Raw genomic sequence first — 13,600 nt, 5'->3', positions numbered from 1 at the left:
TTTAAATTAGAGACAATTAATAGTCAGTTTCCAAATGTATATTGTGGTTATTCTTTGAAAGAATTCAAGATGATATAACCATCCTGAGAAAAAAAATGAAGAGTGAAAGTCTAATATTCTTGGAAATAAGGATTTCAGTACATAAAAACACTAAGTATTGAAGCAGTTTTGTGTAAACAGTCTTTAATTGCAAAATTAAATAACTTTTTTTCTGAAGTTTGGCACTATTTTAAATGGCAGTTAGGCTTTGCCAAGCAAAAAAGATCTGCAGCCACAGACATTTTACCAAGCTTATTTTCTTGTATATTACATTTTTAATGAGTTTTAAGGATTATTTCTTAAGGCAGATTCCACAATGATTACAAAAACAATTTTGAGATAATTCTATTCATATTAAAGGCATTATAAAGACTAGACTGAGAGATTGAAATCTGAATTAGCTGGCATGAGAAACACCCTGAGGGAGTTGGAGGCCACTGACCCAGAAACCTTGTCTCTCTACAGCAGCTTTACCCTTTGACCTGAATGATCAGTCCATGAAACACAGCCGAAATACCGTTAACCCAACCTGTCAGCTCTGTCGCTTTATATATCAGAGGAGAGATAACAGGTTTAATCTGCATCACTTTGAACCACTTCACCACAGAGTAGAAAGAAACTATGAAAATCAGCAGAGGAAGGCCTGAAACAGAGGGTCCTGGCTTTAAGACCTTGACTTTTAAATAGCTTATGTTTTTTAATGACCATAATTAACGTGATATCAAGTGTTGCACTGGATCTGATGAGTGGTCAGATCTCAGGTGCAGAGCCGCTCCGTCTGTCTTTTCCCTCTTCGCCTGAGATGCCCTGAGCAAGAATTAGTTTTGGATCTATTACATTTGGGTTACATTTGTCTCATGATGTTAGAGTAAGAGAGCTCTTCAACAAAAGATTGAATATTTATAGCTGAATAATAAATAGCCTGTTCTGCTGTGGGATTCGGTCTGCACTGTTCTTGTATGGAGCAAGTGATAATGTATGTACAGTAAGCCAGTTGTTATTGCAATAGAAAATTATCAGAGCCCTGAGCAATACATATTTATAAAATGAATAAAAATACAGTACCTTTTAAATGTCTGGGATTTAAAAAAAAATACTTTTATTGAGTAAGGATGCATTAAATTGATCAAAAATAATAAGTAGCAAAACTGTTTTTAACAATAATAATAATCAGAAATGTTTCCTCAGCATCAAATCAGCTTATTAGAATGATTTCTGAAGGATCATGTGACACTGAAGACTGGAGTAATGATGCTAAAAATTCAGCTTTGCATCACAGAAATAGATTACATTTAAAACTTATTCAAATAGAAAACACTTATTTTAAATTGATCAATATTACTGTCTTATTACTGGCTGAAAATGTCTTCCACAGCCTTCAGCGTACACAGATTCAAGGTTAATACAACATACTAATCAAGTCAGCTCTGCTCTGTATTTGGCAGTCTGGTTGTTGGCATTTCCTCTGATCCAGTTGGTATTTCACAACTCCTTCAGAGTAATAAAAGCTGATTGGAGGTCTGAACCGCTTTGCACTGCACAGCAGTTGTGTGTCTCACCTGCACTGTGGTGTTCAGCCACTCTACCACAGCCTCTCATTCATATAAACACACAGCATTCTCTTTTTTTTTTCGGGGTAGGTGTACGCGGGCAGTCTGCCCAATAACAGATTAATTGGTTTGGAATAGTGCCACTCTCTGGGACTTGAGTTTGCCCTGTGTGTGTTTTCATGCAGAGCTGTGCCATCTGCCTCTGTGGCACTGCCTTACCCATCAATATGCCCATCATCCACACACAAACACACACACACACACACACACACACACACACCCTTCCCCTGTTCACTTGGCACAGGACTTTGCTAAACTCTCTCTAATGTCTCTCCTCGAGTAATGTATTATCGGCCATATGTTTCTCATAATTAATGGTTTATTAGATGTGCCTGCCATTCCTGCTGCACACACTTATGGTTAGGGATTTCAGCAAACCCCTAATGTTGAGTATTAATTTTTGGTGAGTAACTAATCCCACACATGAATGATGCATCAAATCATTTTCATTTGCCATATACATTTACATTTATTCATTTAGTGGATACTTTTATTGAAAATAAATAAAGAACATCACAAGCAATGTTTAACTTGTTGGACAATAAACAGTAAACCTGTGGAAACATGATCTCCTTCATAGGGTTTGGGTCTTTGGACTTGGGCCAGTAAGAAACGCTCTAGTAATTACCCAGAATACCCTAGCAACCATAAAGCAGATACCCAGAACACATAACAACACCCTAGTGACCACGCACTGCACCATAGCATCCACCTAAGAGTGCCTTATCAACCATAAAACAGCATTTTAAAAACACTCAGAACACCTAGCAACTCCATAGCAACGTGCTAGCAATCACTCAGAACACCTAGCAACTCCATTGCAATGTCCTAACAATCACTCAGAACACCTAACAACTCCATAGCAACTCCCTAGCAATCACTGACAACACCTAGCAACTCCATAAAGCAGCACACTAAAAACACCCAGAACACTTAGCAACCCCATAGCAACATCCTAACAATCACTCAGAACACCTAGCAACTCCATAGCAACGCCCTAGCAATCACTGACAACACCTAGCAACTCCATAAAGCAGCACACTAAAAACACCCAGAGCACCTAGCAACTTCATAGCAATACTGAGCAATCACTCAGAACACCTAGCAACTCCAAAGCAATGCCCTAGTAATCACTCAGAACACCTAGCAACACCCTGGCAAACCCCCAGAACACCTAACAACTCCATAGCAATGTCCTAACAGTCACTCAGAACACCATATTAAAGAATGCTGAAATCGACTCAGGACACTTAGCATTAGTAACGACAGAGCAACGCCTTAGCAATTACTCAAAATACCCTAGTAACCACTTATTTGACTCACAATGCCTATCAACTGCATAGCAACACCCTAGCAACCTAATAATGCCCAAGCATGGCAACACCCTGGCGACCACCCACATCACCCTAGAATCACAGGATATTTTTGTCCAGGCAATCACAGAAATATAAAAATCTAGCTACAGAATAATGATGCACTGACGTAAGATGAAGACACGAGTCGAAAGTGAAAGGTGAAAAGAAGTTTCAGAAGATCTGACAGAGTCTGATGTCGGCCTGTCTGTCTTTTGCACTTTTTGTGCTGTCAGTCTCTGTCGATACACTGATGTGTTTGTGTTTGTCTCCTCAGCTGCTGGGTTTCATCTACGCCTGCTATGTCATCAGTGTCATCACAGAGGAGGAGGACAGCTGTGAGTATCTTCTCTTATCTCCTATCGTGCCCATCTGTCTGGTTGGCTGTAGTTCTGCTGGTGTGGAGGGCTGATATCTATCTGTTCAGGTCAAAAAGTGTGTGTGTGCGAGATAAGAGAAAAATGCAAGTCTGTCCAAACAACACATTCTTTCCCCTGTTTATGTGTTCAAAACAGACACTACCAATTTTATTAAAGAAATATGTCTGTCTAATTGTAGTCTTACATACAAATTTAGGTGATGAAGGCTCTATGTCCTTCTAGCTTTGTTTTGTGAGAATATATCTAAACCGCATGAATTATCAATGTCGAAGAATATGAAATATGGATGTAAACCCCATTTTTCGATCCATGTGAGGGGGAGCACACTACTCTCATACATTTTGTGAGAATCGCTGTATTACTCAACTCTTTTGTAAGTGTGCCTAAAAGTTTAAGTGAATTTGGAGTTGTAAGCACTTTTTGCCACAAATACACATTGGAAAATGTGCCTTTATTTCCATTTTGTTAAAAACTCTAAAAACTAATCTAATTTACTATTGTTTTAATCTGAAATGAACACTAGTGGCAGTAAAACATCGACAACTTTTATTCCTTTTCACACAAGTTATGATTATTGCTAATAAAGACTTATTTTCGCATGGTTCCTTGCACAGTAGTATGGCATAGACTGTAAAAAAGATGGACGACGCGTCTCCACTTCCTTCCACTATCGAAAAGTGAAGCCAAAACATTCTCAGTATTAGTGAGAATTGTTCTATATAACCAGATCTTCTTAGTGAACCATTCGAACCAGTTCACCAAATCGAACTGAATTGTTTGAAATGGTTCGCAATCCACAAATTACTTAAATTATTCAGTTTATCATAATTTTCAATATGTTTTATATCATCACACTTTCTGATGTTCAGCAAAATACTTGAATAACAAGCTTTTCATTCGCTTGAAAAATTATACGCATGCGCAGTATCATCAGATCATCGGTTCTCAAATCCGACGTGTCTGAAAGAAACCGGTTCTCGGTTGAGTGTATTGATGATCCAAACATAGCACATAGCACAAAACACTTTTACCATAGTGCATGATTGGCAAACTAATATATTTTCATGTTTGCATCGTATAACCAGCTCCATATGTATGGCTTTTCTGATATAGTAAACTTGCTCTGTAGTGCACCTGGTACAGCGTTGCCCTTGAAATGTTGAGTGCTTTGCGAATCCTGTGAAACACAAGTTATAATAAAACAGCTGAAAGACTTGAACCAAGCTAAAATGGCGTGTTTGCAACAGCAAAAATGTTTTTATCTTAAGTTTGCTTTTTTTTTCAACATTATCAGTTAGGTTTAGGGTCAGGCTTATTGTAGGTGGTACATTATATTCAAACGTGATACAGCATTAATTTTTTAGTGGCACTCATCTGGACATTTCATTTAAAAACTGCCATGATGCATACACCAACCAGCATAATAAAATTGCCAGATTCATCAGAGAAAAAGCACTTTTGGCACCTCTCGCTAGAAATTTCACTTCGAAAGTGTCATGAAACATGCAAGAAGCAACCTATTATTATTTTTCAGAAATATCACCCCAGACACATTTTTTTCCAGCAAGTCTGGGTTGTGTGTTTGTGTGGGAAATCTGAATGTGTGTGTATAACACTCTTGGAAGATGCCAGTAGCAACAAAGATTAGAGTTAGCCAGATAAATCTGATAAACAATCAGATTAGGGTTTGCCAGGTAAAGAGAGTGCATTCCAGTGTTGTGTAGATACTGTTAGCAGTGAAAGGTGCGCTGTTTTCTTTTGGAATTCTTACTACTTTGGAATTTTGTTCCTGAATTTAATAGGTCCGTACGAATTCACTTCAGTTTCAAAATATTGTTCACAGTGCATATACACAGCAATTATTTGCTCTCGGCAGAATAGGCTTTAACAGCCTCACTAAGTGGGAGAGGACCAGTGTGAAGCCCAGGGGATGCGGTAAGCCACTGCCATGTTTGTACAGGTCAAACACCGGCCCTCTGCTGACTATTGATGTTTTCCCCTCTTCCAAAAAAAGTAGGGAATACCGTTCTTTCATTTACCACTGTTGAACATTCCCTGGAGGAGTGTATCTTATGGATAAGAAGGATTAGATTGCAGAGAGTTTTTTTCCTTTACTTTCAATGCTTGTTTGCTTTTCCAATGGCCTTTGGGCATCATCATTCATCGAGAGCAGGCTGTGTGTCTGTTTGTATTTTATCGTGCACATGTGCTCGGGTGAACTCTATATGTATGCTCTGTACAAATTTACCAACATCAAAGTGATTATAAGTACGCCAAGGAAAGTTTTATTGCTCCGAGGTTGCTTCATAGCCCTGGAGATTTAAAGAACGCATGAAATCAAAATGTCCGTTTGGTGGCTTTCATGCCTGTTAGTTTTGAGGACATCTGTATGCTAGTGCACTGCTAAAAGTTGGCAAAATAAACTTTTAACACATTGAAGCATTTGGAGATTATAATGTTTCTCTTCTAGACTGAAGATATATAGAGACACGGTCTTAAATTTTTGTCCAATTAAATGCTTTCTAGAATGACAGCACCCTTAAACTGATCAGAAATAGCAAGTAGCAAAACATTTGCGCTAATGAAAATTTGGAAAAGTAATTCACAGCAGCTACATTTTCAGTACTTCACATAACAGTATTTGTCCACGTTTGTCCAGCCGTAACTTTATCCACCTTGTTTTTAAAGGGATAGTTCACCCAAAAATGAAAATTCTGTCATTAATTACTCACCCTCGTGTCGTTCCAAACCCGCAAGACCTTCGTTCATCTTCGTAACACAAATGAAGATATTTTTTATGGAATCTGAGCGCTCCCTGACCCTATAGCAAGGATATTACCACGATCAACGCACAGAAACGTATCAAGGACATCGGTGACATCAGGGGTTCAACCATATTTTTACGAAGCTACGAAAATACTTTATGTGTGCAAAGAAAAAAATTACTTCGCTTATTCAACAATTCTTCAGAGTTACCGTCTCGCTGCCAGTTTGGAGATTACCCCAGAACGTAATCAACATAATCAGCATTGCTTATGTTCAGCATGCGCGTACTGTATACTGAACGTAAACAACGCTGATTATGTTGATTACGTTCTGGGGTAATCTCCAAAATGGTGGAAGACGGTAACTTGGGGAGAAGAATTGTTGAATAAGCTAAGTTATTTTTGTTTTCTTTGCCCACAAAAAGTATTCTCGTAGTTTTGTATGTTAGATTTATATATAAAATGTGTATATTTATATATAAGATAAATAATATACAAGTATAAATATATATACATATTCTTACAGTATGTGTGTATTTATATATACTTAATAAATATGCACAGTACACACACATAAACATAAACTTTTATTTTGAATTCGATTAATCGCAATTAAAGGGGTGTTTGACTTTTTTTTTTCTAGGCTTGATTGTGTTTATGGGGTGCAGTCTAACGTGTTAATGCTTCGTTTAAAAAAAAAATAAACTCATTATTTTTCACATAATTTACCTTTAATCCACACCACTCTGTCCCTTCTCCTATAAACGTGCTGATCATTTCCTGCTTTTATGAAGCCCCTCCCTCAGAAATACGCATTGGGCTCTGATTGGTTAGCTGGCCCAGCGTGTTGTGATTGGCTAAACCGCCTCTTGTGCGCTTCTAAAACGTACTGCCCCTCAGCTCAGCGGCATGTGCTCCGGTTGTATTGTAAACAATGGCGTCGTCAATATTGCTTATCAGTTTGAGCCTGATTGAGACCCAGAGAATATTAGTGAAGAGGATCACGCAGAAACTGTGCAAGCACACGGCTCTTAATGGTATGTTTTTTGTTTGTTTGTTGTCTCATACATTTAGATATGCTGTTATTTGTAAATGCTACTGCTTCTGTTAGCTTTTAATATACGGTTTTACCCTGATTTAAGCTTTAATACAGTACGGCAACCACATGTGCGCGTCCATGTATAATACTTCTCATAGCTATGTGAAAAAAAGTGTATAAATGAAACAGTTCATTGTTGGAGCTGAGCTGATGATCTGAATGAGAGAGAGAGAGAAATGCAGAGCAGGGGGACGCGAGGAACAGGATTGAGAACCGCTGCTTTAAAACATTGATTTTGAAACTTGTGAATCAAGACAAGAATGTCTTTTTATGTGCACCCCTAGTTTCTCTTCCTCTTCTCTAAAGCAGCACAACATGGCCTCTCTGCCTTTGCTGCATGTTCCCCGGGGCGGGGTTTATCTGGGTTTGTGATGTCACAAACCCGGGAAGTAACTCGTTGTAGTTCCTACGAGCTGTTTTTGTAGGCACTGAACTGCCGGAATTTTAAAAGATGATATCTCCGTTTGCATTGAACTGCTGCAAACTAGACTGTGCTGTACTAAAATGTTAAGTCTCTCACATATGAAGTTTTGGGAAGTCTGATTCATTTTAGTGAATCGATTTGTTCAGTATTGGTTCATATAAATCTTTTGATTCAAAATAAGCATTTTACATCTTTTAGTGTATGAAAAATAACAAATTTTATTACAATAAGTGTACAGTATAATATTTTGTTAAATGCTACTCTTCGCCATTGTTTTTTTATAATTATAGTTTCAACAAGTTATGATAATATTTTTTAGGCTATAGATGAGGCACTTTACATTGCCAAGCTGCCATTTCATAGCTTCCCCAGCATTATTTGCTTGTGAAGGCAATGACTGGAAAGAGTTAGAAAGAATCTTCATTGCTTTCATCCATGCAAGCAATGAAGTGTGGTTTTGCAGGTCTGTGACTTAAATTGCAGACCATTAAAGCACCGACTTCACCTCAGATACTGCACTTCTCCTAAAATATGTATTTTATGTATCTAAGGGAGATGATTGTTGACTTGTGGTTGTGGTTAAGTTTGAATTTGTAGGCTAAAGCACTTTTTCCTTTCCTCATGCTACATTGCCATTGGACGTGCAGAGGTGTGTGTGTTTGTGTGTGTGTGTGTTTGTGTGTTTGTGTGTGTGTGTGTGTGTGTGTGTGTGTGTGTGTGTGTAAGCAGCCCAGTGGGTCTATTTTCTATCATGCAAAGCTGTGTGTGGTTCATTTACACGCTCATTTGAAGTGGAGGATTTAATTTCTCCACTGCTCTTCCTCGCCTCTGAAGTTTCCCTCTCTCTGTCTGTCTCTAACACTCTCTCTCTCTCTCTAAAGGTGATTTGAATAATAATGTGTCAGGCTTCATTTTTATCCATGGATTCTTCTCCTGCCTTGTCCGCCCTTCCTTCTCATCTCACTCATTCTTTCTTTCTGTTTTAAATGACTTGCATCCATAATTAGTTTGTAGTCGCAGTCCCACTGTTATCACTGGCTCATTAAAAGCAGCAGCAGTCACTTTGCTGCGGTGTGAATCTAATCTAATCACAGCGGACAGACCGGCCCTTCTGCCAGCTCTAGGGAAGCGTGGGCTCTTGAGTACTGATCTAAGCCCGGATCCTCTCCCTTTGCCTTTACCAAAAGAAAACGCAAACCTGGCTTCACATCAGAGCAGGAACAGGAGAGAGAATGTGTGTGGGACCTCAAGTCTCTGGTTGGTATCAGTGCTGAGCAGATTCCTATGCAGGCTTTTAATGAAAGTGGGTCAAAATAGTGTAGAGCTGAATGTTAGCATGAGCGCTTCCCCGATGTATGTGCATTATATTATGCAGGGGAGAGAGAGACAGGTAAAAGCAGAGGAGAGAGATAGAGACAGTTGCTTATGGAGAGAGTGTTCTCAGATCTGCATACATTGAGACATGCACTCAACTGAGGTATTTCACAGTATTGTGACTGCTATTCATTCCACCCACCTCTTTTTTTGAAAATGAATAGCACCCTAGCGGGTAACATCTTCTGAACAGTTGTACTACAGTTCTCCGTCTCCTCTCGCTTCAGATTCATTTGTCTATAAGGCACGTTCTCCACCGCAGAAACGGTCTGCATGTGAAAATAATTCTTTTAACCAGTATATAGTTAATCATACAGTATCACACAATTATTCCCAGCTGCTAGAATGTTTGGACAGACAATACAATAATGAATTTGCTATTTACTTTTAATTATTTAAAAAGTATATCAATCATTACTGACATTTTATTCAATATCCTGACATTTTATTCATAGCTTGTTTCAATTCTATTATTCAATTTTAGTAGTGTTGCATCTCTTATTTGAAGTTGATCATTTATATTTATTTGATCATTTTTAATGAATGGTTTTAGTGTTCTGGGCTAGTGCTGAAAGTGGTTTGTGGATGAGCAAAATCTTGGAAATGAGTGGTGGTTTGCTCTGGAAGTGTGTGTTTCACACTTTAGAACTTACTTAAAGGAACAGTTCAACCAAAAATGAACATTCTTACGTTTCTCACCCTCATATTGTTCCAAACCCACAACACTTTAAATATCTGTTTGAGCTTCCATGTTTACTGTAGCTGTGTGATTCACTGCATGTCGAGCACTGCTTAGATGTAAATAAGACTAAATCTGTTCATCATAAAAAGAGATTGTGTCTCTTCGTAAGACTTGGATCAAACCATTAGATTCATTTAGATTTATGATCTTTTTGGCTCTTCTAAGTTTTGGTTATGGATTTTTAATGGAGGGAAAGAAACCTCAGGTTATTTAGAAAAAAAAAATAATACTTTGTTTCTTAATTTTGTTAATAACTTAATTTGTGTTTCGAAGATTAACCAAAGTTTTATGAAATTGGAAAGACATGAAAACGCTGACAGAATTTAATTTATGGGTGAACCAACCCTTTAAACAAATCTTAAAGTATGAAGTACGTGTGAAGTTGTCCATTTACTCACATTAGTAGGAATAACTTCTGCCTTCCCAGCATTCCTCACATAGCAGCGCCGCTCATGGTCTCTGGAGCACCACGTATCCTGCAAACACTAATGACACATTATGAGCTCAAAGCCTGTCGTTTGTGATAAACAAACCAGCACTGCTATTTTCCAGCCTGCTGTAAGTTTAATGTGAGTAAACATGGAGGTGAAATTACTCTTGAGATTGCCGTCTGTTGCGGTTTTATGGATTGACTGAAAGGTTTGTTTGTGCTTTCACAGCTAAAACACATGTTCACTTACAGCATATCCCAATTCACCTACTATGCAAGTATGCACTAAAATGTGTGCTTATCAGTGCCTTTGATAACAGTGCCATCTTATTAGAGTCTAGCTAATTCCGTCATTGTTGAACATACATTTATTTGTATGAATGGCTATTTGTGTTCACAGTAGAAAGTCAGTAATGTGAGATCAGAATGAATAAAGGTGAATACAAGATGACAATTGTAATTTATGAGCAAACAATCTCTTTAACTCTCAAACTTCTTAGTGCAATGCATATTTCAAAATTCCCAGCAGAAATCATACACGATTTGGGCACATTTGCACACTATTTTCAACATGCTGTGCTTTGGGGCTCATTCTAATCTCACATACTTATTTATATTTAAAATAGGTGCTATTGGAAATGGGACGCGGGGATGATCTCTCCCTCTTTTTTTTATTTTTTTCTTTATTTATTTTTTGCTGTATATAAGTTAGGAATGAGAGTGTGTGTGTCTGTGTTCTCAGTGTGGAGTCTATTACATCAGCCAGTCATCTGATAATGAAAATCACTCATTCAGAAACCTGTTATTCATTCCTCTGTCTCTCTCTCTCTCTCTGTGTGTGTGTGTGTGTGTTTGTGTGTGTGTGTGTGTGTGTGTGTGTGTGAGAGAGATGGAGTAAAATCGAATAGAGTTTTGTACAGATACAGTGAAAAAAACCTAATGTACTTTAATTTTAATCAAACTTAAATGAATGCGTGTGTGTAAGAGTTATATCATATCACATTTCAAATGTACACAGTGTTCATTGTTAATAATTGTCTGATTTGTGTAATGTGAAGTGTCATAGTCAATATTCCAGCGTTAATGTTCACATTATTCATATTTCTGTCATGCATTATGTCTGTTAGTGGTTTTTACATAGCGATTATCATTTCATGTTTCATTTGTTCTCTTCATGGCTCATTTTCCGGTTTCATTTCTTTTCATTCTTTAATTTCATCTTTTGTTTGGTTTTCAGTTGATTTTATTGGTGGATTTGACCCATTCCCACTCTACCATGTCAATGAGAAACCATCTCATCTTCTGTTAAAGCCCGTGCATCAGTAAGTACCTGTGTGTGTGTGTGTGTGTGTGTGTGTGTGTGTGTGTGTGGGGTGGGGTTGGGTGGGGGGGGGGATGCAGTATATGTACCACATGTGAGCAAAATCTGACAAAACCTCCTATTGAGTACATTTAAAGATGTCATCAGTTTGAAAATTGTTTCATAAATAATGTAAAATATGTAAGAAATAATTAACAATGGGCTTGTTGAATTATTTATTTTGTGGTGAAAACATGAAAATAATTGGTTGTTTTTATCCTGTTGTTTGCTATTTATTTGCTTGGTCAGTGTTGTTGTGGGTTTTGGTTATTTTTCTGTTTTAGGCTGTAAAGGACCTTTGCAATAACTGAAATCATTTTGGCAAAGTGAAGTGAAATCAAGACTCGCCTGGAACTACTTTAGCCGTGCGTTTCCTTGAAGCTAATTGCACACCTCAGGACTTTCGTCAGCAAATCAGATTCAAGCATTGAACAGCCTCGTACTATAAAAGTATTGTAAATGAAAATAATTATAGTAATTACACACACTCCCCCCACCTACAATTCCTGCCGGACCTGAGACTCAAACCCGCAACCTTTGGATTACGAGTCCGACTCGCTAACCATTAGGCCATGACTTCCCCAATTTTCTATTTTCTCCTATTTATACTACTTATTGCAAATAGTATCTGCACCGCAGTATTGTAGTACATTATAAAACAGTATGCAATAATAACATATTGAGTGTAAATTATAGTTTTAATTCAAATTGTTAAATGGATGCCACCTTATTGGGACAATAAAGCCCTCCCTACACCTACTCTAATCCTACCCTACTTTATTTTCAACTTTTTGATTATTTCCTTCATTTTTAATGAACATAAAAGCCTCTCCGATGCAACATGAGATTTGAAAAGGGAGAAAAAAAGTTCAGCAAAAGGCGGCCTCGAACTCGGGACGATCGCGTCAAAAAGCATGAGCTTTACCATCTACGACACCACTGAAACTGATGCTGAATGAGCGTCTTTTTTTAATATTGAGTAACCCAATCACACGTTGGTGGGCGGAGTTAGTGTAAATAGCTTTTGTCAACAAGGCTGGCTATTTTCACTTAGTGTAAATAGACACTTCGAAACAATTTAGGCGTCTATTGCATGTCCCCATTAAAGTAAAATGTGTGTGAATGTGAATCCAATCAAACACACTCTGTGCGAGTTAAGTAAAATAGATCCTCTTACACTTGTCCCTGCTTGCCCCTTATCTGAAGCATTAATTAAAGTTAGTTTGCTTTTAATTAGTGTAAGTTCTTAATTAGTCCATTCATTAAGCATTCCGATCTCCTCCAGTCAGGGATTAGTCAAACAGTGGGAAGCTCAATCGAACAGTAAAGGAGCTTTTATATCAGCTTGGACATTTTTGTATTGTTATTGTTAAATGTTACATGTGGACTATTTGTTAAAGCTCTCTAGTTTAACTTTAAGTTTTTAAAGTGCCAGTGTGTTGATGTGCGTCCAGTTCAGTTTCATTTTTAACATGAGATCTATGCCAGCAATTTTATTGTTTATGCACTGCAGAACCTTTTTAAGGTCAGATTTCGTTTTAAAGGCTGGCAGCCGGAAGCGGCGCAAAGTTTGGCCAACTTTCCTCACTTGTATCATTAGTTGTGCCAACTAGACTATTAGCATCTTCTTGAGAATAATAGTCTGCCCTGCTTTCTGCGGCTGGATGAGCCAGACTGCTGTAAATGTGTCTGGCCATGTATTCATCGTGCTAGAAACGTTTTGTAGATTCAGTTATACATTAGTAGTCTGGGGAAGCTGTTTTCATTTGAGACTGCGTGTTCTCTTATTATTATTGAAGATCAAAGAAACGTATTATATAAAAAAAAATGTAAAGCCTTAATCCAAACCAACTAGCTGGATGGATCATAACATTACAACATTATAAACAGGAATGAATTACTCATCCCATGAATCATTGTAAATCATATAAGTCAGGGTTTCCCAAACAGGGCTTTATGAGTTGATTTAAAAGCTAATAATTGCATTAATTAAGCACTGCATTAATGTGAATGCAGTGTGCCCTG

At 37.7% G+C, this 13,600-nt stretch overlaps 1 protein-coding gene across 4 annotated transcripts in view; it reads left to right on the top strand.

Moving 5' to 3' along the window:
- LOC306859991 (sodium/potassium-transporting ATPase subunit beta-1-interacting protein 3-like) overlaps positions 1-13,600 on the top strand; it is a 56,606-nt gene that overhangs the window by 37,044 nt on the left and 5,962 nt on the right. For 2 of the 4 annotated variants that reach the window (XM_079401480.1, XM_079401479.1), the window contains exons 5-6: positions 3,279-3,339; positions 11,453-11,537. In XM_079401480.1, the coding sequence (XP_079257606.1) occupies positions 3,279-3,339; positions 11,453-11,537 (146 nt within the window). The remainder of the gene's footprint in view (positions 1-3,278; positions 3,340-11,452; positions 11,538-13,600) is intronic. The other 2 variants (XM_079401482.1, XM_079401481.1) reach the window with 1 other exon arrangement.

The sequence above is a fragment of the Barbus barbus genome (genome assembly GCF_936440315.1).
Source record: "Barbus barbus genome assembly, chromosome: 40".
Lineage (NCBI taxonomy): Eukaryota > Metazoa > Chordata > Actinopteri > Cypriniformes > Cyprinidae > Barbus > Barbus barbus.
Note: the sequence above shows the minus strand (reverse complement) of the source record. Positions and strands in the feature narration are given on the sequence as shown.